At 46.4% G+C, this 26628-nt stretch overlaps 1 protein-coding gene across 1 annotated transcript in view; it reads right to left on the bottom strand.

Moving 5' to 3' along the window:
* Positions 1-641: 641 nt before the first annotated feature.
* LOC146050301 (Fc receptor-like protein 5) overlaps positions 642-26628 on the bottom strand; it is an 81326-nt gene continuing 55339 nt past the window's right edge. The window contains exons 12-20 of the mRNA XM_083167234.1: positions 24147-24410; positions 21839-22105; positions 18160-18402; positions 16072-16353; positions 14294-14575; positions 6733-6864; positions 3488-3556; positions 3079-3104; positions 642-1591 (exon numbers count right to left, since the gene is read on the bottom strand). Of these exons, the coding sequence (XP_083023360.1) occupies positions 1463-1591; positions 3079-3104; positions 3488-3556; positions 6733-6864; positions 14294-14575; positions 16072-16353; positions 18160-18402; positions 21839-22105; positions 24147-24410 (1694 nt within the window). The 3' untranslated portion in view covers positions 642-1462. The remainder of the gene's footprint in view (positions 1592-3078; positions 3105-3487; positions 3557-6732; positions 6865-14293; positions 14576-16071; positions 16354-18159; positions 18403-21838; positions 22106-24146; positions 24411-26628) is intronic.

Raw genomic sequence — 26628 nt, 5'->3', positions numbered from 1 at the left:
CTTTCTGTCCATACCCAGGACTGGAGTTCCTGCACCAGATGGCAGCCTTGCTTACCAGGTGTCGTCACCAATGGCCATCAACAGGTGCTCCCTGGAATATCACTGGTCCCCGTGCTCAGACAGGGGGCTCTCCCAGTGCAGCACGGCTACATGCGACTGCTCCAATACCTTAGAAGCCTCCATAAGGGTCAGTTGTGTGCCTCTTAAAGCCACTGAATACCGCAGTTTCTCAGCACCCATGGAAGCCTGTAGACCCCAAGTCCACAACAAACTTACAAAATATATACACAGTCTTTATATAAATACATTTTATACTGTATAAACTGTATTGGGGGAATAGCACCCATTGCCCCATGAGCCTTTAGGGGCAGAAAGAAGAGCAATCACTTCTCCAAACTCACTGATCTTCAAGAACAAATAATCCCAGAAATAGAATGGGTGATGGAAGTTTTAGTCTAAGCTGTTCCAAATACACTGACGCGTTTCATCTGCACAGACTTCATCAGGGTAATTGAAACGGGTGGTGAAATGGATTACTTTTAGAGATGGAACCAGCAATTCAAATAACAAATATATTTTCTAATTTATAAATCACATTACAAATTAAAAAGAAATTTGGCATTACACACAGTTCTTAAATACTTTTTATTTTGTTTTATATGATAATACACATTTCTCATTCCTATATAGTTGCTGTACTGAGGCAGAAAACACGTCCAAGAACATCCTCATAAATTTTAGAGAACAAAATCTAGAGGAACATTTTATACCAGATGTTGACTATTCACCATTTTCAAGTACAACACTATTCCGGTTTAGCGTTGACAAATTTGACGTCACTATTCATAACCAGTTTCTATTTTCCGGATCGTCGCCATTGTAAAAAGATGAAAACATTTACATTATTAATGACATGTGTTTGATTATTTGATTTAAAGACCAAGTAAACTGAGAAGACTGGCATTGTTTGGTGATCATGGAAGTACAGTAGCTGTATGTAGCAGTTGTGCCAGAGTTTGGGAACATGCGGATTAATTCGTCCAATCAGGGGCATGATACAGTGGTGGATGCAATGGCAATATCTATGGGGTTGAACGATGACAACCAGGGTGGCACAACTTTGCCACGACACTCGCACTGAGGATTTCATTGCAAAGTTATTGACAAGCAAGGACCGTGAGGGAGCGCGGAGTGAGGGAAAAAATGCAAGGAGGTGCCCATTTTCAGGTCATATCTCAGCCTATCGTGTTACAGGCTGTATTTGAATATGGCAGTTAGGAGCTGATCGGCTGTTACTTTATCTCCATCCAAGACTTACTACAGGGACCCCACAGTCTTTAAAATAACAGAAGATGATTCTCCACTTTATCTCTCTCCAAGGTTTAGTAAATACACCCCTATATTTATAAATTACCTAAACAAAAGCAAAGGAAAACAATTATACTTTATACTAAATTATAAGTCACGATGTCCTAGTCACTTTGGTGACATTCTGGTAAATGTCGGTTGAGTCCCTCGTCTCTTGGTTCTTTTGTGTGTTCAAAGTGTCCCCAGAACATTTAACCACGGAATATATAACACAGAGTTCATCCTGAACAAGGGGGTAAAGGGAGGGAGGGGGAATATAACTTTAGCCTCATATACAACAGATTTGAACAAATTGCTGAAAAAGCAAAACAACTAAGATAAAACACAAACACATGTATTTAGCATTTCCCACCTGTAAAATTAATATGTTGCAATAAAAATAGTGCAGATCAGACCAAGCACTTATCTATCAACAGGCCCCAATCATTGGCTGCTTTTGCTCCATATGCAGTATGCAGCAAAAAGACGAAAAGCTGCATTTATACCGTATGTATATTTCCCCACTTCTAAAAAGGGGCGTTGTCTTTTGTAAAGAGGCCGTGACCTCCTAGGAAGCTCCCATTTATAGAAATGTGGGTGAAAGGTCTTGAGGAAAGCCCCCGTTTACAGCACTCGGAGGAGGGGGGGGCATTCCCAGAGATTTGGTAGGATTTTGTCACAAGTAGTCAGGTTACAGTACACATTTGGGTACTCTTTACCTAGCACGGCGCCCACGATTTTGATCGTGGGCATCGCAGGTAAAAAAATCGCGGGCATCGCGGGCATTGAATGCACTAAAAATCGGGTGCGACGTGACCGACGCGATGCCCGCGATTTCCCATAGGGAACAATGTTAAATGTCTCAATTGACCCGATTTTCATGTTCAATGCCTCAATTGACCCGATTTTTCCATAGGAAACAATGTTAAATGGCCCACAGAGGCCAAATAGCCACCCTGAAGTGTGAAATGGCCCCCACAATTGTTAAAGCCACCCCACGATCAACGTGAACCCGAAGCGTGGCGAGCCCGCGTGGGGCGGCGGTACGCGTCCTATGACCTTTTCATACCCCCACTATCCACGTCGGCGTGGAGTTGAGAATAGAATAGTGTGGCGAGCGCAGCGAGCCCCGCGAGGGGACACGGATACCTTCACAGGTAAACGCGTCCCTTCGCGGGCTTCACAGGTATCCGCGTCCCCTCGCCACGCTTCGGGCTCGGTGGCTCGCTGCACTCGCCACACTATTCTATTCTCAACTCCATGCCGACGTGGATAGTGGGGGTATGAAAAGGTCGTAGGACGCGTACCGCCACCCCTCGCAGGCTCGCAGCGCTCGCCACGCTTCGGGTTCACGTTGATCGTGGGGTGGCGTTATCAATTGTGGGGGCCATTTCACACTTCAGGGGGACTATTAGGGCTCTGTGGGCCATTTAACATTGTTTCCTATGGAAAAATCGGGTCAATTGAGACATTTAACATTGTTCCCTATGGGAAATCGCGGGCATCGCGTCGGTCGCGTCGCACCCGATTTTTTAGTGCATTCAATGGCCGCGATGGGCACTGTGCTAAGTAAAGAGTACCCACATTTGTCCATAATTTTGGTCCATAATTCAGCCTTGATAAATACTGACAACCCCAATTATCTGTCACAAACCACAACCCTGATGGTACTTTCCCAGGTATACAATATATAATTATAATGATTCTGTCTGGACAAATACAAGTACTTACATTACTTTGGGCAGTAACTGGAGAGGCTGAAAGACAAACACAGAACATATATAGTATTACAGACTGTGCCGACACACAAGAATCTACTGTATGGGGGATATTTATCTAAGCTTCAAAAGATTTGTTCTCAAAATGTGTAAAACCATGTTGCAATGCAGGTGGGGCAGAAGTAACATGTGCAGAGAATGCACTGGGAGCAAACCGACTAGCATAAGGTCCCATATGTGAAGCATGTAAGATCACAGAAACCATATACTGACCCACGGGTCCGCCCATCGTTACCATACCAAAATACATCACAATGTGCACAAAAACACACACAATGCATCGTACGAGCCAGTTGTGCTATCGGCCCTGAATCGGTCTAGTGTATGGGCTGCTTCAATGACATAGAACAGGGCACACTCACCTTGTATCCTACCAACATCAATATAGGAATAACAGACGGTTTCCCCAGCATGGCTCTCTCTGGCAGGTTCTAATAGAGAGAGAACACACACACACATCTTACATACGTTTCCCCAGGTGTATGTTTAGTGGGTGTGGTGATAATAAAGTATAAGAAATGCCTACAATGATATTTACATGGGGCAGGAGCAGAAGATAAGAGGGAAGGAGGTAAATGTATGTTATAGATCATTCTATAAATGGTTCTGGAGAAATGACGACTACACACAACTTCTATACTCAGTCCTATGAGAATAGTTATACAACCGCTGCTCTTGGGATCGGTGCTGGACGAAGACATTAGGGGGTCACTGATGCATGGTGTATTACATTGGGGGCTCCCACAACATAAGTCATTCCATATTCGAAATTTGTTAACATTCATCATGTCGACACTGACGACACATTTAGATTGTTGTCAAAATGCACCAGGTTATACTGTGGGTACGACAACTCTAGAAGTGACTTCTGGGTCAGACAATGACAACTGGAGGTCTTCCAGTCTATCCTGAGGCGCTTCAGGTGGAGATTATCCCCAATCCTCCCCGTTCGTAGCCTAACCTTACATTCCCACTAGTGAGTAACCCTATTCCTCCCCTCCCCTTCTGTAGCCTAACCCTATCCCTCCCATAGGCTAACCATCCTCTCCCACTGTGAGAACTAACCCCCCCCCTCCTACAAGTGAGTAACCTTATCCCTCCCCTCCTGTAGCTTGTCCTTACCCTCCCCTCCCATAGCCTAATCCTCCTCTCCCGCTAGTGAGTATCCCTAACCCTCCCATCACATTAGTATGTAACCCTCCCCTCCTGTAGTCTAACCCTAAACCTCCTGGCATATGTTAGCTGTGCACATTACTGGCACTTTCTCAATATTAGGAACTCTTGTGTAATATAATAACGTGAAACATTGGTAATATTCCCAGATATATATATTTATATATATATTTAGATATTTAGATATTTATATAACTATATATAGATATAAATAGATAGATAGATAGATAGATAAAGATATATAGTATGGACAAGATAACCCTTTCCCTGAGCTGTAGAAGTAAAGGCTGCACCTCTATATGGGCCTTTTTATGATCGGATCGGTGAAACGTGCGTACGGTCCGTCACACCGTGCGTTTCCCGTACGCTCAAGGTGAGCGTAAGTCCGCCCACAGAACAGCCGCACACGGACGGTCACAAACACCGACAATGGGGAGTGGCGTTCACTTGAGCGTACGCCACCGTGCACGGACGGATCTCCCTCTTAGCCACTGATACCTGGCATACATCAGAGCGTACGCCACCGTGCACGGACGGATCTCCCTCTTAGCCACCGATACCTGGCATACATCTCGTCCGTTTTCACACTGACACCTTCCGTATCTGAGCGTACACCACAGTGCACATAGCAGATATGAAAGTGCATAATGTATGTTGTTGGCCAAAAATATAAAGATTGTGTGCAAAATAGTGGCCATGGCCTTAGGACATTGCTCCACCATTGCAAGTAGAAGTTGAGTCCAAAAACATCCTTGTTGCTCTTAGATGTGGTTTATGTGTCTTTTTCCTAATAAAAAACTGGTATGTTTGTGTTACAGTGAAAAAGTTGACACATGTCGACTTCTGTGAATTGAGTGTCCTGCTTTTTAAAGTATACAAAAACACTTACTGAATGGGTGTAGATGGTTATAAAATAACTACCTTGCCATATATAAGCAGGTCTTAGAATGAATCTTACCTACAATTAAACCAAACTTTACATGTAGAGAAGTGTAGAAAGATATGCTTCCAATGTGTTTGAGGGCTGTGTGTGGCTTGCAGGTAGTGAAATAATGGTTTTCACTTAATAGCCTGCAGCATTGCTTATTACATTCAGGTGTATGTGTTTGTGTCGTAATCAGCGTTAATTAGCAGACCCAGGCGTCTGCTCTCATGTGGTATCTCTAGGGGTGGTCATGAGCACTCTTTGGCGTCCGCCTGTTTTTGTGCCAAAATGCAGGGCGCTTTCGCCGATCGAGGCGGTTGTAGCACCGTACATTTTGTGTGCACACCCCCGTGTACGCCCATGTTTACGCCCAGTTTTCCTCATTATTCCGGCCGCTCCCATAAAAAGGCCCACATGCCGCCCACAATGACCGTGCTCTTGCGGACAGGTTTTTTCGCACAGAGAGACCCGTCCGTGTGAGGTCGCCGCACATGCACATTGCTACGCATCTACGCATGCGCAGATGAAAAAAAAAACCAATCCGACTACGTACGGTCCCAACGCACCAACCAGAATAACCCCCTATTGGTGGGGGAAAGAAGGGATAGATGCAAAAGAGATATATAGAGAGCACCTGTGAATGTGCCACCACCAGCCAAGAGAGTACTTATAAGTGACACTACAACAACTGGTTGATTTTTAAACATTTTTAATAAAATCTTTTTTTATTATTATTATTTTTGCAAAATCTTTTCGCATCCAGTTTTTCAGATATTGTCATATAATGATCAACAGAAAACCCGACGCATTTCATCATCAAGACTTTATCAGGGGTGATGATCAATGAAGTTGAAATGTTAGAATACCATATTCAACAGAGCGTAAAGTGTGGGTCCTCTTGGACTTCTTATAACATTAAAAAAATTACTGGTATCCAACATAGAATAAGCAAAAAAATCGCGTGATCAAAGGGGGGTTTTGACAAATGGTCCTGTTCGGCTTCGAACAAACAAGTTGCAGATAATCTCTTGCAGATCTGGGTTTTCACAGATCTGGAGATTATCTGCAACTTGTTTGTTCGAAGCCGAACAGGACCATTTGTCAAAACCCCCATTTGATCATGCAATTTTTTCGCTTATTCTATGTTGGATACCAGTGAATGTTTTTTAATGTTATAAGAAGTCCAAGAGGACCCACACTTTGAATATGGTATTCTAACATTTCCACTTCATTGATCATCACCCCAGATGAAGTCTTGATGACAAAACGCGTCGGGTTTTCTGTTGATCATTATATGACAATATCTGAACCACTGGATGTTATCAGGCTGCAAAAAGATTTAGCAAAAAAAATAAAAAGATTTTATAAAAAAAATGTAAAAATCGATTTAACCAGTTGTTGTAGTGTCACTTATAAGTACTCTCTTGGCTGGTGGTGGCACATTCACAGGTGCTCTCTATATATATCTCTTTTGCATATATAAATATATACATAAAGGTGGCATATAACCTGTGGGCGGCTGTTTCCGGTGACATCTTGAGAACAACGGAGCCAGTTTGTGTCTGTACACAAGGAGCAGGACGGTGAGGCTCAGCATTATCGGCAGCAGAATCCCAAGTGCTGGCCACAGCATACTCCTGGCTGTCAGAGGAGAATGTGTAATTATTTTGAAGATTGTATGTGACATGACACAGTATTACAGAACATGTTTTCTTCTTACTTGGATACATCCCAGGTGTCCCAGCCGGTACTCACCCATAACAAGCAGATGGACTGTATTACTGCATTGCTGTCCAGGGAAGAAATCATTGGCAGCATCACAGTGATAGGAACCAGCCATGGCCAGTGAGGAGATGCTCAGTCTCAGCTCGGCCACCTTCAGGTCATGCACAGTGATAGCACCTAGGAGTGTGCCGTTGTGGTAATACCGGTACTGTATAGGTAGGGAGCCTTCCCTGGACTCAGGGGCGGATCCAGGAGAAAATGACAGGGGGGACACCAAGATAGGGTAGGGGGGGGGGTGCCAGTGTGCATGCTGAGGAGGAAGGGAAGGAGGACAGAGAGAGGGCGGGAATGGGATTAAAAATTAGGCCCTGGCATTGAAAGTACACAGGCCCACCTTGGCGTCAATACTGAAGGATGCAGTTGTGCGCACGCCGAAGGCGGAAAAGGGTGTGTGGCCTTGAGTGTTGTGTACCACACCATATACCACATCTACACACTATTCAACAAAATAGTAGACCCCCATTATACTTGCCCCTTACACATTATGCCAAACTAAGTGAGCCAAAATTCACATTATGCCACATGGATTGCGCCAAAATTCACAAAAGACACCACAAACATGGACAAAGTTTTCACCATAATGCCCATTACAAGTTGCCGCCCGCCGCCTGAAAGAATTCACAGCCGGGAGGAGCGTCCAGCTGCCCGGCTGCATACAATGTCCGTCACAGAGATCACTGCAGCAGCCAGCCCCCTAGGACACAGAGCCCTACACACACTCCCAATTACAGCCGTGCATAGAAGCATATGGGAGACTATTCTGCCATTTTTATCCGTGTTTTATGCAATGCAGGTGCAGCTGCAGCCATTACGTGCAATCTGCAATAGCCCCATCACAACTGTAAAGTAGAACAGCTCAGTCACAAGAGCTTACAAACACGAATGCTCTGTCATCACCTCTGTATTTATTATTAAACTATGAGATTTGTTTTTATATAACAAGATGTCAGCTCCTTCTCTATGCATTCATTTGGATAAAAAAAAGGTGATACAATGAGTTCATGGGTCCCATGGTTTGTATATCATTGTGTAGTGAAACATTACCTGCACAGTTTCCTCCTTATTGCTTGCAGGCTTTTTCTCAATCTCAGGGGAGGGGATGTCCATCGTTAACTGAAAGAATGAACAGCCGGGCAGATCGTCCTGCTGCCCGGCTGTATACAGTGTGTGTCAGGCTCAGGTCAGCTCTGCAGCAGCCCCGGGACCTCCGGGTATTTTGAAGCTTAGCTCGCGCTGCCGGGCCGCCTGTCGGGACCGCGAGACAATCAGAGCTTGCTCGCGGTCCAGCAGCCAATCAGGAGTGGTGGCTCCTGATTGGCTCACGGTCCCGGCAGCGCGAGATACGCTTTAAAATAGCCGGGACTCGGGAGCCGCCCGGGACCTAGGGGCTGCTGCACAGCTGAGCCTGACACTGTATACAGCCGGGCAGCAGGACGATCTGCCCGGCTGTTAATTCTTTGCGGCGGCATTTAATGTAAAAAAAAAATTGTGTCAGAAATGACAGGGGGGCACGTGCCCGGGTGCCCCCCCCCCCCCCCCCCTAAATACGCCAGTGCTGCTGGACTCACACAGAAACACAACCTCACCCCCCACGCCAGCTGGGGCTGATCCACAGAAATGGCTAAAAGGTAGAAATAAAATATCACGTGTTATATGTTACATGTGGTGGAACACGGCCTCAGGGGAAGACCTGTGTGATGAGGAACTGAGGGCCTGGACCACAGCTGCTCACTTTGTAGATGGATCTGAGTCAGATCCTGTACACACAACATCAGTCATACGTATTGCTTTCACACTAATAAGGCTGTCTAATTTAGTACCTTGTAGAGTTATGTGTAACTGGATATTGTTGCACACTATTTCACCTGTTGTTTTTAGCCATGTTTGGTGAGTATAATGGTTTCCCAACTTCTTTCACCCTGTCTGTTTTGTATATACTAAGTAATGCCAAGGTCAGCTCAGCGATGCCAACCTACAGCAAGTGTTGTTTTGCGATGCAATGTTTTAGCCATTTGTTGTGGCGCATACACGCTGTTAATGTAAAAATGAACAATAAAGTTATTACCAAATATCACTGTGAACAACCAATTACAGGACATGATTGCTTGTATTGCGCCATTGCTAAGATGGCGGCCTATGGGAGAGCAGCCCCATTCTCTCCTGCGGAGCTCAGGGCACTGGTCTCCGTTATGGAGAGTAGGCTGGGCCGTGCGGGGCTTTTTATTACAAACAGGCAGAAGCGCAGTGCTTATGCTGCTGCCCGCCGCCGAATATACGCCCGCACCCAGGTGTGGAGGACCATCGCCCAGCTGGAGCTCCAACGAGCAATCTCCCCTAGATTCCAATCAAGACTATGGGGACGGATGGACATGAGGTTAACAGAAAAGACATCTCCTCTTGATGAAATATGCCGATTGTCAGCAGTAAAGGAGGAGTCTGAAAGGATATGGCCCCATTGGAGAGGATACTACCGTCTAGACCCCGTAGGGTAACAGGTACGGGGAGCTTTAGCCAGAGAACACCCAAACTCTGGGCTACGGTGAAATCCCAAAAGTTTACGGCCGCGCCGCTGTCAATAAACACGGACCCGGAGAATTTGTCACCCTGAAAAGAAATACGGTACTGTTTACCTAGAACGGCGCCCACGATCTATATCGCGGGTATCTTGCCGCAAATCACAGGCATTGCATGCATCTTATGTGTTTGTAATGTTAAATTCCCTTCCAATCAACCAGATCAACCCAATGGACCCGATTTTACATAGGGAACAATGTTAAATTCCCTTCCAATCAACCAGATCAACCCAATGGACCCGATTTTACATAGGGAACAATGTTAAATTCCCTTCCAATCAACCAGATCAACCTAATGGACACGATTTTGCATAGGGAACAATGTTAAATAGCCCCCAGACCACAAATTGAATTGAATAACCACCCTGAAGTGTAAAATGCCCCCCCCCCCCCATTCTTATCATCACCCCGCGGTCAACGTCATCCCGAAGCGTGGCGAGCGCAGCGAGCCTGCAAGGGGCGGCGGTACGCGTCCTCCGACCTTTTCATACCCCCACTTTCCACATCGGCGTGGAGTTGAGAATAGAAAGAGTGGCGAGCGCAGCGAGCCCGAAGTGTGGCGAGCGTAGCGAGCCCCGCGAGGGGACGCGGATACCTGTGAAGCCCGCGAGGGGACGCAGATACCTGTGAAGGTATCCGCGTCCCCTCACCACGCTTCGGGCTCGCCACACTTTCTATTCTTAACTCCACGCCGACGTGGATAGTGGGGGTATGAAAAGGTTGGAGGACGCGTACCGCTGCGCTCACCACTCTTCGGGATGACGTTGACCGTGGGTTGATGTTAACAATGGGGGGGGGGGGGCATTTCACACTGCAGGGTGGTTATTCTATTCAATTTGTGGTCTGGGGGCTATTTAACATTGTTCCCTATGTAAAATCGTGTCCATTGGGTTGATCTGGTTGATTGGAAAGGAATTTAACATTGTTCCCTATGTAAAATCGGGTCCATTGGGTTGATCTGGTTGATTGGAAGGTAATTTAACATTGTTCCCTATGTAAAATCGCTACAATCGCACCCATCGCATCGGAGGCATCGCATGCCACTATAATGGCATGCGATGTACATGCGATCAACGCGATGGGCGCCGTGCTAGGTAAACAGTACCAGAAATACACACCCGGTAAAAAAGCTGAAGGCCTAAGTGAACCCTCTCCTCGTTCACTTGGCCCGGGCTTTTACTGGCCTATTGGGACAGTTCCGAAGGATGTGTCCCTTGTTCCCCCAATACAAACCGGAGCCAAGGCGGCGGGCCCTTTCCTCCGGGGTAATGCGGGCTGCCCCAAGCTGCATTGGCTCCTCGCTTTCCTCAGGGCCAGTGGGGACATAGGGAATAGGCCGAGTTAGTGAACCCCGCTCAGACCTCCGCTCACGGAGGCGGTGGTCTATTCTGATGGACAACTCCATTAACTTATCCAGGGAGTTAGGTGCGGGGTACTGAATAAAGCAGTCTTTGATGTCCTCAAACAAACCACAGCGAAATTGACTTCGCAATGCAGGATCATTCCATCCGCAGTCTTTAGACCCGCGCCGGAATTCTGTGCAATAGACCTCCGCCGGGTCCTTCCCTTGTTTAAGGGCCCGGAGATGAGTCTCTGCGGAGGCCTCCCTGTCGGGGTCATCGTATAGCAAACCCAGGGAACTAAAAAAGTTGTCAACCGAGGACAAGGCCGGACTATCGGAGGGGAGTCCAAAGGCCCAAGTCTGAGGGCCCCCCTGAAGCAATGAAATAACCAGACCAACCAGGCTTCAGACCCCGTGGACCGCTGCCGAAGCTAAAAGTACAATTTACAGCTCTCACGGAAGTTAAAGAAAGCTTTACGATCCCCAGAAAACCGGTCAGGCAGATTCATCTTGGGTTCTTGAACCCCTGGTACTGGAGGACGCATCCTCTGCTCTTGGGAAGCTACTTTCAAGGACAGGTCTCGAACCATCTGGGTTAAGCCCTGGATTTGATCTGAAAACATCTGAGCTGATGTATTCATGACAATAAACAGGGGAAATCCACAACAACAACAACAAACGAGAAAAAAAAAACGGTATGAACACCAAATGTCTGTCTTAATGGGCCGGTTATAATGTTACGATGCCCATCGAGGCACAGGGTGAAACTACAGGAGGTCAGGCGTGAGCCCGTAGCTGGGACCGCTGTTCAGAACGGCCACAGCGAAGCCTACACTGACTCTATTGAGTCCCCCGGGCAGATGGAATACCCCTGCAAGAGCTAGGCTTCGCCTGTAGCCGCTGCGTTCGAAGGAGCCGGTTAGGCCAGCTCCAACCCCGATGCAGCCAGGTCTTAGGTAATGACAAGGGGTGAGCAATCGTCAGAGGGTAGCTCAAGAGGATGTACTAGCTACAGGGCCTAGCTGGGAAAGAACCCCTGACTGCCGGCACCTGGCCAAAGACGGGATTGCAACCCAGTTGCAGACACAAGAGACAGGTGGGGAATCTCCAAACAGAGGCAGCACAGGATAGCGACTCCCCAAAGCAGGGTCCAGAAGAGAAAGGGGAACCCCTGCCTAACAGGGACTAGGGAGACGGACAAAGGACAGATCCGGAAGGAACAAATAACCAGATAACACAAGGAAGGAACGACGGGCCAAAGGAGGGGGAGCGAAGCCACGGAGGGCTATGGAGCAAAGAACAGGAATAACTGGGCTCCACTGGAAAGATCTCCATGACCCACAGAAAGATGGAGAGAGTGGATCAGCCGTAAAAATAGGCCCAGGAAAATGAAGCAACCGGCAGCCACGGGAAGATGGAGGTGGATGGTGGAGACGCAGGCACAGGACTGCAGGGATACAACGCACAGCAGAAGCTGGGAGACTGGAACCAACCAAGACGGGATCTCCAGGCAGCGGGCTGATGACCAGAGGCATCAGGGACCGGGAGTAACAGCCACAAGCTAGAAACTATAACCGGCGTCTGTGCCCAGCAGACGCCGGCTATTTGCTTGACGTCTGCATGACGTCAAGCGGGCGCGCTCCCTGACGCCGGGCAGAAGTTCGGGGACGTTGCCTAGCAACGCCCCCGACGCCCGACCTCAGAGCGAGGCTTGGGACGCTGCCAGGCAACGTCCCCGGCTCCACCACTCAGCCGCACATTCGCCGACCGTCCGGGTGCTGGGGGTCCCGGACGGCGGCGTGCAACAAATCAATTGTTGTATGTCTCATTCCACTTAGGCAATTGTTTTCCTTATATATTTAAATGAATCTTGCCCAATAATCTTGCCCCCCCCCCAAAAAAAAAATGATTTTAAAAATGAAAAATTTTAATTGTAGAAATGTGTCGTCTCATTTCTTTTAGAGTGTTGAAAATAATTTATTGTAATGTAGACTGTTGAAAGTAATTTAAAATGTATGTAATTGTGACAATTGTTCCTTTAGGTGCTGGATGACCCTTTGGATAATCCCTCAGGTGCTGGATGATGGTGGAACGCGTTGTAACACCTTTTCATACCCCCACTCTCCACACACTGACGTGGATAGTGGTGGTATGAAAAATTCGTAGGACGCGTTTCCGCCGACCCTGGCGGTGCTCGCTGCGCTCGCAACGCTTCGGGTTATCGTAGATACTGTGGTCTTTGAGGACGGCTTTGCATATCACTGCACTATGCAACGCCGTCCCCTCCCATGGCATGGGTGCTTATACATTGAAATATCGCTTTGCATTGGGTGACATGCTATATGATATTTCATTGTCTAAGCACTCCTGCACAAATTGTAAGCACCCATCTCATATCATGGCATGGGTGCTTGTACAATGAAAAATCGTATCGCATTGCATGCATTGTACACCACTAAACAAGGTACACGATGCCATACGAATTTTCATTGTACAAGCATCGTACAGCATCGCATTGCATCGCACACCTCATACACCACTAAATAAGGTACACAATGCCATGCGATGGGCGCCGTGCTAGGAAACAAGTACCAAATTATTTTATTCAGCAGCAATGATACTTATCTGAGTACAAGTGTAAAAATAAAAAGACCTTGTAGGATGAGTTTTCACCACAGAGCCCCCCAGCTGTATAACTTCACATTCAGGGGAATCAATTACCCCAAGGACACCCAGTACAGTGGTGACATCAGAAATATTGAACAACCAATCCCGACATGACGAACATTTAGAAACTGATGAGCAGGAGAGACACCATATAACATGACCTCAGAGACACAACATACTGATATTAGCACATTGTCCGGGAAAGTTACTTAGAACCTATATTCCAGAATATGTGATGAGAGACTGGAGAAATAGGATGTTCATACCGCACAATTGTCCTGATTACATTGGGACACTCCCGCTAATTGAACGCTGTCCCGCTAACCCACCCACGGGTTGCGGTGTCCCGCGGACGGGGCGGTGCAGGATGGAAGAGCCAGTGATCTTCGCAGAGCAGCTGGAGATCCCTGAATAGATGCTGTGTACATGGTGGGGAGGAGAGCCAGTGGGCTGCTTAGCTGCTCAGGGAGCACTGGACACCCCCCAAAATGACAAAAATGGAGATTGTGGTGCTAGGACATCCCCATTTACCTGGTGCCACCTTCACCTTGATTGCAGCTCCGTACCCTTTAGAGGCCGGCCATACAGGTCCCAATTCAAACAGGACACAAGTTGGGAGGCATGGGATGTCACAGTTACCTTACTATATGTGTAATACTTTCGGTACAGAATGCAGAGTAGACCGGTCCAAATCCAGACTCACCTTGTATCTGTACATATAAGCCATCACTCCTCCTCTTCACACTGCTGCTGGGAGTCCTGACATCACAGGTGTAATTCCCAGAATGCACCAGCTGCGCTGACAGAACACTGTATGTAGGGGATGCACTGAAGTTCTGCACATTCTGCCCATCTCTGTAGAAAGCAAATTCCAGGTCCATAGTGACTCTGGCAGGGTTACGTCTGATGTCACAAGTCAGGGACATGTCATCACCCTCTATAACTGATGACCGATTATTTCTTACTTGTGGTGCATCAAACAGAGCTGAAAGTACAGTGCGATGTGTGGGTCATTTATAGTCAGCAAATGTCACACAAACATGCATGTTGTACATATTGTACGGTATACTTGCATTTATAATGGACTAAAGCCCATGTACTATAGAGTTAAATGCACGTTTTATAGAGGAAAGCCCATGTACTATGGAGGAAAGACCATGTATCATGGAAGAAAGCCCATGTACTATAGAGGAAAGCCCATGTACTAAGGAAGAATGCCCATGTACTATAGAGGAAAGCCCAGTACTATAGAGGAAAGCCCATGTACTATAGAGGAAAGCCCATGTACTAAGGAAGAATGCCCATGTACTATAGAGGAAAGCCCAGTACTATAGAGGAAAGCCCATGTACTATAGAGGAAAGCCCATGTACTATAGAGGAGAGCCCATGTACTGTGGAGAAGAGCCCTTATACGGTGGAGGAAAGCCCATGTACTATAGAGGAAAGTCCATGTACCGCAGAGGAAAGCCAATGTACTGTGGAAGAATGCCCATGTACTATAGAGGAAAGCCCATGTACTATAGAGGAGAGCCCATGTACTGTGGAGGAAAGCCCATGTACTATAGAGGAGAGCCCATGTACTGTGGAGGAAAGCCCATGTACTATAGAGGAGAGCCCATGTACAGTGGAGGAAAGCCCATGTACTATAGAGGAAAGCCCATGTATTATAGAGGAAAGTCCATGTTCCGCGGAGGAAAGCACATGTACCGTGGAGTAAAACCCATGTACCATGGAGGAAAGCCCATGTACCGTGGAGGAAAGCCCATGTACCATGGAGGAAAGCCCATGTACTGTGGAGGAAAGCCCATGTACTATAGAGGAAAGCCCATGTACTATAGAGAAGAGCCCTTTTACGGTGGAGGAAAGCCCATGTATTATAGAGGAAAGTCCATGTACCGTGGAGGAAAGCCCATGTACTATAGAGGAAAGCCCATGTACCGTGGAGGAAAGCCCATGTACTATAGAGGAAAGCCCATGTACCGTGGAGGAAAGCCCATGTACCGTGGAGGAAAGCCCATGTACCGTGGAGGAAAGCCCATGTACTATAGAGGAAAGCCCATGTACCGTGGAGGAAAGCCCATGTACCGTGGAGGAAAGCCCATGTACCGTGGAGGAAAGCCCATGTACCATGGAGGAAAGCCCATGTACCGTGGAGGAAAGCCCATGTACCGTGGAGGAAAGCCTATGTACCGTGGAGGAAAGCCCATGTACTGTGGAGGAAAGCCCATGTAGAGCAGAGGAAAGCCCATGTAGAGCAGAGGAAAGGCCATGTACTATAGAGGAAAGCCCATGTACCGTGGAGGAAAGCCCATGTACCGTGGAGGAAAGCCCATGTACCGTGGAGGAAAGCCCATGTACTATGGAGGAAAGCCGATGTACCGTGGAGGAAAGCCCATGTACCGTGGAGGAAAGCCCATGTACTGTGGAGGAAAGCCCATGTAGCCAGACTGTAGAGTAGACAGGTCCAGATTCCACACTCACCTTGTATCTGTACATATAATCCATCACTCCTCTTCCTCACACTGCCACTGGGAGTCCTGACATCACAGGTATAATTCCCAGAATGCACCAGCTGCGCTGACAGAATGCTGTACATAGCGGATGCACTGAAGTCCTGCACATTCTGCCCATCTCTGTAGAAAGCAAATTCCAGTTCTGTGGTAGATCTGGTCGGGTTACGTCTGATGTCACAGGTCAGGGACATGTCATTGCCCTCTGCCACCGATGACCGATTATTTTTTACTTGCGGTGCATCAAACAGAGCTGGAAGAGATTTAGGACCTTATTCAGGTCCGCTCACAACATGGAGGAAAGCCAATTAGCTGAGGAGGAAAGCCCATATACAGTAGAGCAGTGGTTCCCAACCCTGGTCCTCAAGTACCCCCAACAGTGCACGTTTTCCAGGTCACCCGGCAGGTGCACTCATTATTCAGGCACATATAAAAAGATCCACAGGTGGAGCTAATTATTTTGCCTGTGATTCTGTGCAGAGACCTGCAAAACATGCACTGTTGGGGGTACTTGAGGACCAGGGTTGGGAACCACTGCAGTAGAGGAAAACCCGTGTACTGTGGAGAAAAGCCCATGTGCTGTGGAGGAAAGCCTATGTGCTGTGGAGGAAAAGCCCATGTACTGTGGAGGAAAAGCCCATGTACTGTGGAGGAAAAGCCCATGTACTGTGGAGGAAAGCCCATGTACTGTGGAGGAAAGCCCATGTACTGTGGAGGAAAGACCGTGTGCTGTGGAGGAAAGCCCATGTACTGTGGAGGAAAGCCCATGTACTGTGGAGGAAAGCCCGTGTGCTGTGGAGGACAGCCCATGTGCTGTGGAGGAAAAGCCCGTGTGCTGTGGAGGAAAGCCCATTTTGCTGTGGAGGAAAGCCCGTGTGCTGTGGAGGAAAGCCCGTTTTGCTGTGGAGGAAAGCCCGTGTGCTGTGGAGGAAAAGTTACCTGCAAAGTTTGTATAATTATTACAATGGATAAACCTACTTAGAGCCCAAATTGAACTTGGTCCAGCAGTGTAAATTAATTATTGTGTAAAGTAAAAAAAAAGTGTGTGGAGAGGAGCCGGGCAATGCTGCAGTACTGGTCTTACGGACAGGTAGTAAATGCGAATTTCAGAGAATCCGTCTGAGATGATATATACAGTATGTGGACTTAGTTATATGGTCGCTGTGAGACTGCTAGCTCTAAGAAACTTGACTGACAATAGATTACATATGGTCTATTGACCATTGAGAATAGGTTGGGATAAGCAGACCTTCACACAACCAAATCAGGGCCCACCCAACTGTATCCAATGACAGTCCTTGGTTGCATAATGTTCAGGGCTGATGAGTCATCAAAGGGGCCCTAGTGCTTGAGTGGCGGCATGGCCAATTGTGGGGTCATATGTAGGGGTGCCAACAGTTCTGAAAGGCCCCAGTAAAATCAAGGGGTGTAGTCAGTGGGAGGGGGCATGGTCAACAGGAGGTTGGCATGGCCAGCCTCCTAAAAAAAAAAGAAGGAAAATTGCTTAGTTTAGGTGACTGTGAATCTGCAGGGTGCGGAGGTGATCACAAACCTGTGCCGGGAGAGAGAGGACAGGCTGCTGCTGTCTCTCTCCCCAGCTCACCAAACTGCACTGAGCAGCATATGTGCTGAGCTGGGGAGAGAGGCTGCTGCAGCGACAGTTAGTTCTCTCCCTCTGTGCCAGGCTCTCTGCAATTGGAGAAGAGGTAGTGGCACCCGGGACCCCATTGGGCCCCTCGATCAGCTCCGGGCAAAGAGTACCCACTCCCCATCTCTCTGTTCCATATGTGGCATACTTGCTATGTTCTGCACTGTATGTGCTTCCTGTCGATGGTGAGGCTGGGGGCATTGCTCTGCCTCCCTGGCATGACCTGGACTCCTCAGATTCTGTCTATTATTTCTCTATTGCATCCTAGAAAGTGATAGGCAGAATCTGGTTGGTTGCGATGGGCAACATCACATCATCTTTAGAAGCCTCATTAAATTGAACCCGTAAAATGTGTATCTTGGTATCTCTTATGTGCTATAAATGTATTATTGCTGAAATTAGTGTTTTTACCTTGGATAAAGATAAATGTCTCATCTTTTAGTCTATAAACTCCTACTTTCTTTGTACATCCATATATCCCCGTCATAGCTGTGGTTAGATTTGGGATATATAACATATGCTTGTCGGGCTGCGTATACTCATTATCTGTGTAGAACTCGGTCTCTTCTTCATCTCTGTATGGAGGCCGACTGTGACATCTCAGCGTCAGTGAGTCACCTTCATATATATAGGGCGGAGCTTGCAGAATGGAGTCTGAAACCAGAAATTATTATACGGGTATTATATTATTATATTTTATTGCAGGATATGTTTTTGTATCTCAGTCTAATGCAGCTATTGTCTGGCAAAGGGGGACATGTATAGAACCTTTAAATGGGTTAAAATAGAGAAGTTGGGGTGGAGCGGGGGGGGGGCATGATGGAGCGGGGGCAGAACAGCAGAGAAGGGGGTAGGACTGGAGAGAGCTGAGGCAGGGCTTTGGCAGGGCAGGGACTGAGGTGACCCGAGTCCAAGATACTAGTGTAGTAGTAATAATTCTTCTACGTTCTCCACACCACTGACTGAGTATTGTTGTCCCCTACCAACATGAGCTATAGGCACAGGATTAAGCCGCTTGGCCAGCGGTGGAACATCTCTGCACGCTATTCCATTTCCTGTTATGTGTATCTCTTTAGGGACACATAACCACCCCCCCCCCCCCCCATATTCCCCAATTAGGCCAGAGTTTTTAGCACCGCCTGCAAACTATGAAATTTGTACCATGCCTCCCACACTTTATAAAAGGACAGTGGTCTTGCAATAATACCTCCCATTCAAATTATGCCATACAGTAGCACAACCTTATTCACATTACACTGCATGATGTTTCATATTACCCCATATATTAGTGACCTATTCACATAATAACACACAGTAGTGCCCCTTATTCAAGTTACCCTACACAGTAGTACTCCTTGTACATGTATGCTACACAGAAGTGTCACTTATACATAATGCCCACAGTAGTATTGCTTATACACATAATGCATACCCTCCAACAGTACCGAATTTGCCGTTACAGTACCATTTTTTTATCTAGTCTGTACTGGCAAATTCAACCTGTACCGAATGTACCGTTTTTTTTTTTAAAGAACTGACAGCCGGGCAGAGAGCGCTGTCTGTGCACTGCCCGGCTGTATAGACAGATCAGCAGCAACAGCCTGATGACTAGGGTGGCCAATCCTAGGGTGGTGTTTTGGCCCCCAAAACGCCGGGATTTCAATCCTGGGATCGGAGTTTCCAATCCCGGGATTTCGGGATTAGACTGCGCTAATGTCGGGCAGCGTCTGAGCTAATGCCGTCCCGGGCAGCGCAACTCTGCGCAACGTTCCGACGTCAGAGGTCACGCTGCGCAGGCCACATAGGATGTCTCCATTGCTGTCCCCGGCACGAACACCCGCCCAGTCACAGTCCAGACCGCCGTCGCCCACCCGCCCAGCAGCGGACCAGGCTGACCAGTGGACCAGCCCGCTCCCCATCAACCCAGCTCGTCCTCCCCCCCCCGGCTCCATCTCCCCTGCTCTCCCACCCACCCGGCTCCCGCCGCACCACGCATCAGTAAGTAAATATGCGGGGCGGCCGAGGTGTGTTTTTTATATTAGGGAAGCCAATCCCGGGAATGGGCATTTTTCAATCCCGACTTGGCATCCCTACTGGTGACCATGGATGCCCTGCTCCGTCACTATTATCAATTCTCCCTAGTCTGGACAGCCGCGAGCCGATAGGAGCTCGCTGTCCGGCAGCCAATCAGGAGCGGCTGCCAGATCACAGGCTCCTATTGGCTTGTGGCTGTCCAGCCTGGTGCTGGTTACAGCTGTGGGGGGGACCCCACGCTGTTTTTTATTATTATTTATTTATTTTTCTATTTTTTTAACACTAAAGCCTGCACGGATCTGACTGATCCGTGCAGGCTTCTGCTAAATACGACAGGGAAAGCAAGGTGTATTTTCCTGTCGTATTTTGGTGCCTGTTTTACACCAATTAGCAGCCGTATTATCAATACGGCTGCTCAGTAAATCAGGAACCACCATTCTTTTGAATGGTGATTTCTGTCGTATCCTATCAATGGTGTAGACATTCGTATTTGTAAATACAAATACGAATGTGCCATCTTTAGGAATACGAATTGTTGTATTTTCGGGATAGTAAATCCCGATAATACAAATGTGTAAAAAATAGGTGTATTTCTGCCTACGAATACACCTATTTTTTACGAATCCATATTAGTAAATTTCCCCCTAAATGCCTTTTATACACATATCTATCTCTGTCCCTCCAGCAGCTTCCTCTCCTCTCTTCTTCGCTTCAGGGACAATGATGGCATGACATCAAATATGCCATAAGTGTCTGGGACAGGCTTTTCTGTGTGAAGTACTGTGCAGAGCTGTGGTTGAGGTGGAACTGAGGGGTAGATGTATGAAGCAGTGATAATTGAGGAGAAGTGATACAGTGCCTGGTACTTTATCACCGGCCAATCAGCTCCTGACTTAATTTACAGGCTGGGTTTACAAAGGGACAGTTAGGAGCTGAATGGTCGGGAATAAAGGACCAGGCACTTTAGGCCAGATGTATCAAGCTTGAAAAAGTGATAAAGTGGAGAGTGATAAACAACCAGCCAATCAGCTCCAACCTGTCACTTTTCAAACCCAGCCTGTAACATGGCAGTTATGATTTGATTGGTTGGTGGTTTATCACTCTCCATGTTATCACTTTTTAAAGCTTTATAAATCTGGCACTTTATCACTGCTCCTCCCTTATCACTGCTTCATGCATCTACCCCTGAGTTCCCCCTACTATTTCAGGTGGTGGAACTCAGTTCTACCCCCCTCTACCCCCCCCCCCCCCCCACCCTGCATTTTGGCATCAAAATCGGGTCTGAAACGGTATTTAGGACCCAGGCAATGAGCTGGGTCCTAAATTCAGCGCAGTGAATATTTAATGAGCGCTCATTAAATATTCATAGCACTGGAGCCGCCCCCCCCCCCCCGTGTGCGGGTTAACATCCCACGGCTCTTCCCCCCCGCAATGTGTTAAGAAACCCCCCCTGTGCAGCCGGTACCTCCGTAATTGCGGATCCCGGCAGTATGGACAGAAAACCTGTTTAAAAAAACTGTCTTTCGTATGGGGGCAGCCATTTTCCGAAAGTCACTTTTCTTATAAGAAAAGTGACTTTCGGAAAATGCCTGCCCCCATACGAAAGATAGTTTTTTTAAACAGGTTTTCCTATGGGGCAGCCATTTTCCGAAAGTCACTTTGTTTCATAAGTGCATCCGTCCATACTGCCGGGACCCTCAATGCAGGAGGGGTGGGTGTTAACCCGGGGGGGGGGGGGGGGTGCGTGTTAACCCGCGGGGGGGGGGCGGGGAGGGGGCGGCGGGGGGGCGCGCTGAAGACCGGCTTTGACCCTGTATTTGGAAAGTTTCCAAAAGCTGGTCTGCCAGTGTCAAAAAAACCGCACTTAAACGGTAATATACCGTTTAAGAGATGCGGTGTGGAAGGGGTTTTACCTGGCAGACCCGTTTTTGGAAACGTTTTCAAATACAGGGTCAAAGCCAGTTATGCGGTGTGAAAGCAGCATTAGATAGAGGGGAGCTGCTCAAAAGTGGATTGCGTTGTTTTTACTGTAAATGAAATAAATGTGAGAACTCACCATATGCAGAAACATCCAATCTGACCGGGTAACTTAGGATCCCATTTCCCGCTGAGCACTGATAATCCTCACCCCACGCTGTTCGTGCATGTGTAATGGTTATAGTCTGTTGTTTTCCTCTATAAATGACAGCATTGTTTCTGTACCAGACATATTGCTGGGTTCCTCCTGCTGCAGATCCAGCGTCACACGTTATAGTCACAGATTCCCCAGTTAATATCTTCCTCCAGTTAGGAGTAAAAGTCACAACCGGCCTCTCTGCAGAACCTACAATGTAACACATAGGATAATAGGTGCACCGTCCTTACATCATTCCCTATAGCCGGAGAGGGCGTCATTCACATAATACTGTCCTACTAGTCACTCAGCCAATGAAGAGGAAATCACAGATGCAGCTCTTACAGACACATTTATGAAGATGCTATTCCCATTTATTGTACATCTGACCCACATTTCCTATTCCTATGACAAGCGCATTAAAAGTTCAGAAATTAAAAATCTACAGTATGTTACTACATTGGGAAGGGCCAGCCTGGGAATGTTACTCACTGGGAATGGTACAGTATACCTAACCAACAGACCGTATTCTCCACTAATTACTGATGATGCAACATACAGAGCCTACTGTGTGCTACAACAAAATGGTTCCTCAGGGGAAACCTAATTCCTTAACCAAGATGGCTGCTGATAATGTACATGTGCATGTGCGGCGCCATCTTTCCACTGTGTATGAGCAGCATGGTTTAGGTCAGAGTTTCTCCTCTTAGCTCCAGAGACCCCTGACTTCACGCTGCTAATACCCTGTTCCAGTATCCTGCACCTCTACCTTGTGAGAAGACATCGGCACCCTACAGCCTTCCTTCCACCACGCATACAACCAGTGTAAAGGTGCACATGGCTGTACATTCACATGTGCCAATAAGAACACACCCTGCTTAAGCTGCACTACCTGACTGACCATTGCCTGTGTACAGCACTCTGCTCACTCACTACACACATTCCCAATGCCTACAGTTGTATAGCATACAGCACACTGACAGCCATCCCAATTCTTATGTAAGAAAATGGTGGTCTAGTTCAGTGGTTCCCATGCATGAATTTATATGCAGTAAATGTGTTTTCCAGTATTAAGGATCATAGGCTAATAACCCTATCTACACACACACACACACACACACACACACACACACATATATATATATATATATATATATATATATACACACACACACACACACACAGGGGGGTGAATGTCCGGCACTCCTCGCTTATCGATGATTTCGCTTGCCCGGGTGCCTTCCTATGTGGCGTTGCAGCCACCAGTACACTTTCCAAAATAGAGGCGTCACTCCGGGACTTGTGAAAGCAAAAGTGATTTATTAGCTTCTAGGTGGTCAACGGCGTTTCTGGAGTTAACCCTTCATCAGGACCAGAAGACAGTCAAACGTGCAACAACGTGTGGGCTTAAATGCAACGTAAGTTGCATTTATTGAATGATCAATTATACTGTGGGTATATGGGCGCACTCTGAACTTCTATTTTTCATATATATGTATGTATATAATAACTGTATATTAAAAAAGAGTGTCATTATACTGAAAACACAGATAAGTATAATCAAGAATAAATGGATCAATATTAATATGAGAATGAAGTGTAACTGTCAGTATTAATGGCCATTCTCAGCTCATTTAATAGTAAAAAATTCATAGCAAGAAATGTTAAGGGGTGTGGCTGGTAGGACTCAGGGGTGGAGTTTATGTTTGTTAGCACCACCCCTGAGTATATATGTATATTATGGGGTGGAAGGTGTGCCATCAGTTAACAAGATAAATTACTTATATTGGAAAGAAATGGTAGTATAACACTACTTGGACAATTGTATCGGTGTCATTGTGTGATATAAGTAGCCTCTAAAGATAGGGACATAGGCCCTCATTCTGATTGACACGCAAATCTGCAAAATTCGCAACTTTGTGGGTCATCTAAGCACCACCCGCACGAATGACTGCGGCACGCAACCGCGAATGTCCCCACACACATGTGAATGGATGTTTTGTATAAACATCCATTCGCAGTTTATAGGCAGGGGCGAAATCATTCGATGGTCACCGACACAGATCTAAGTCAGTCTCTGCTGGCCTTAGATCTGTGGCGCCCTGTAAAAATCGCTCCTCTGTGCGAACGTGCAAGGGATCGAATCTATTAGAACCTCCAAAGAGTACTTCACAGTAGTATATACACACATCACTCATATAGGATGAAACAGGCAGTGATCTGATAATGAAACAAAGATATAGTTACTCACCATTAGGAACAACATACAGCCTGGCAGGGTAACGGATTCCAGTTCCTGTCCGGCACGTATAATCCCCACCGTCATTCTTTCCTGCAGTAATTGTAAACTTCTGCTCATTTCCGATTATCGTTTTGTAGTTTTTATACCAGTTGTAGTTGTTGTAGTATTGCAGTCCTTCAGTAGATATCACATTACATGATAAAGTCACTGAATCACCTTCATTTACATTTTCCCAGTTAGGGGTAAATGTTACAAAATGTGTGAGTGTGTCACCTACAATTACAAAACAACAGATAAAAAAATTTAAAAATAGAAGTGCAATACATGCTCTTCAGCATCCGGCAATAGACTGTAGCGAAACGCACGTCTGGAGAGGAGTGTGCACTAAGCTTAGACAATGTCTCTAAAGTGTAAAATAAGCCAATTGATAAAGGCATGTTGGGGTTAATAGTCATTGTAAAATACAGTCTATTACTACAATATAAGTATATAAGGTCATTTTCTTATCCACTTTTGTGCAATCCTAGGCTTTTGGGTTTGGGATATATTTTTTACAGGTACAGCATATCCATGAGACAGTGTGCCAAGATGGTGGGGACTGCAAGAGGGAGCAATATACAGCTGTCACTGGTTGGGGTAAGAGAGCGGACTGGTCCATGCTGAGTCCAAGTTGTGATCCTTTAGTGACTCACATTAGAAAAACAATAAGATTATTTCTGATAGTGAAATACAAAATGTGCTAATAAACATGAAGGGGAGAGGTTTCTGTCCAATCAATAGCAATGGTTTGATTTTTGATGTGTCGTGAGATGTCTATTTATTTGATGAGACATAACTACCTACATGTATTGATGTTCTAAAGTACATTTATTTGCCATACTAAGATGAAAAAGTAGGTTTCGGACCCATTACATGCCTTATCAATTTTTTTTTTTTGTGAAACGTGCGTTGGCATTCTCACTGTCCACATTATATCACCCTGGTATTTTTTTAATGAATGTGCAGAACTAACTATAGATAGCACAAATTAGAATGTGGTATTAAACGTGAGAGGACAGTACTTTATATGCTTTACTGTAGATGCAGTTTCTCTGAGTATGGTCAGAGATAAGTATCCTACAGATGCACCAATAACTTTTACAATACATTTCTGCATCACATGCTGGGTGAGTGCAATCTGTGTGACACATGCGCTGTAGGAGATTCTAGTTTTTTCTTATACCTATGGGAATATTGGCACTGATTGTTAGGGCCCATGGTAACACCATGCGCCACCAACATCAAGCCATTAGTGTGACTCACAGAAAAATCTATATATCCAGGACAATGAAATTTAGTCCCATGCTGGATCCTCCATTAGACAGTCCAAAAATGACTTGTATGGATTTATAATTTATTTGATAATGGCGTTTCTTGTATTACTCAGCGTTTGTGCCAAAGTAATTTTATGCCGTATGATGAACTGTCTGCAGGAAGGGGTGTGAATCATAGGGTCCACAGTAATTAGGCTGAAAGTGCCTAGGTTGACACCAAAAGGTCAACATGCATAAGGTCGATATGGGGAAAAGGTTGACAAGCAATAGAACGAAAAGGAAATAGTCGGCACATGAAAATGTTGACATGGATGTTTAGGGTTTTTTGTGTCAATTTGTACTCCATTCGCTCCCCATGCTACAGGGCGGGTTCCTCACTCCTCTAACAATGCACTCAGCACACTTTACCGTTCTCAGTCGTAGTCCATGAAGACCAAGGATGGCCTGACAATGGGCGTCACAGGAAAAAGACAGCATGAGAATAAAAAAAAAAAATGTACCATCCGCGTGGACTCCTAATGGCAGCAATAAAGTGTGGTGAGCGCAACGAGGAGTCTTAGCCTGAACCTATGGTGTCCACCTAGATGCGATCAACCTTGTGACTGTAGACCCTTTATGCAATAACCCTATATGGAGGAGGCGGGGCTAAATGATGTAATTCAGGACATTTTAGCCTCATCCTCCCCATGGACACATAAATTACAGCATTCTGCCATGATGGGGCTGGCACTAATGACGTGAGAGCCTCGCCCCATCCACAAAGTTTCCAGAAGCATCTCCCAGGCTTCTCTCTGGGAGGAGACACAAAAAGTTGACAGGAATGTGTTACGCTCGGTACATCAATCCCAGGGACGCGTTTCATCTGAATATCAGGGGGAAGGGTTTTCTGCAGTACCAATGATAGAATACACAGCTGCAGATATGTGCCCATATATACACCGAACCCCCTAACCAGGGCCAGCACCAGAGAGAGAGGATTTACATATAGTGAAGTGTTGCTAAACAAGAGATATTTGTAATGTATACTCAGGAGGGAGAAACGGTTGACAACAAGCAGTTGGCAGCCGTTCACAGAAGAGATTTCTTGTGGAGGCACACTTTTATGTAAGTAATGATGAGTGTAATAAAACGTAACTTTTAATTCCAATTTTTATCTAAAATAATGGCTAAATAGCTTC

Source organism: Crinia signifera, chromosome 12 (assembly GCF_055691185.1).
Source record: "Crinia signifera chromosome 12, ASM5569118v1, whole genome shotgun sequence".
NCBI classification, from domain to species: Eukaryota; Metazoa; Chordata; class Amphibia; order Anura; family Myobatrachidae; genus Crinia; species Crinia signifera.
This window is presented reverse-complemented; position numbering and strand designations above follow the sequence as displayed.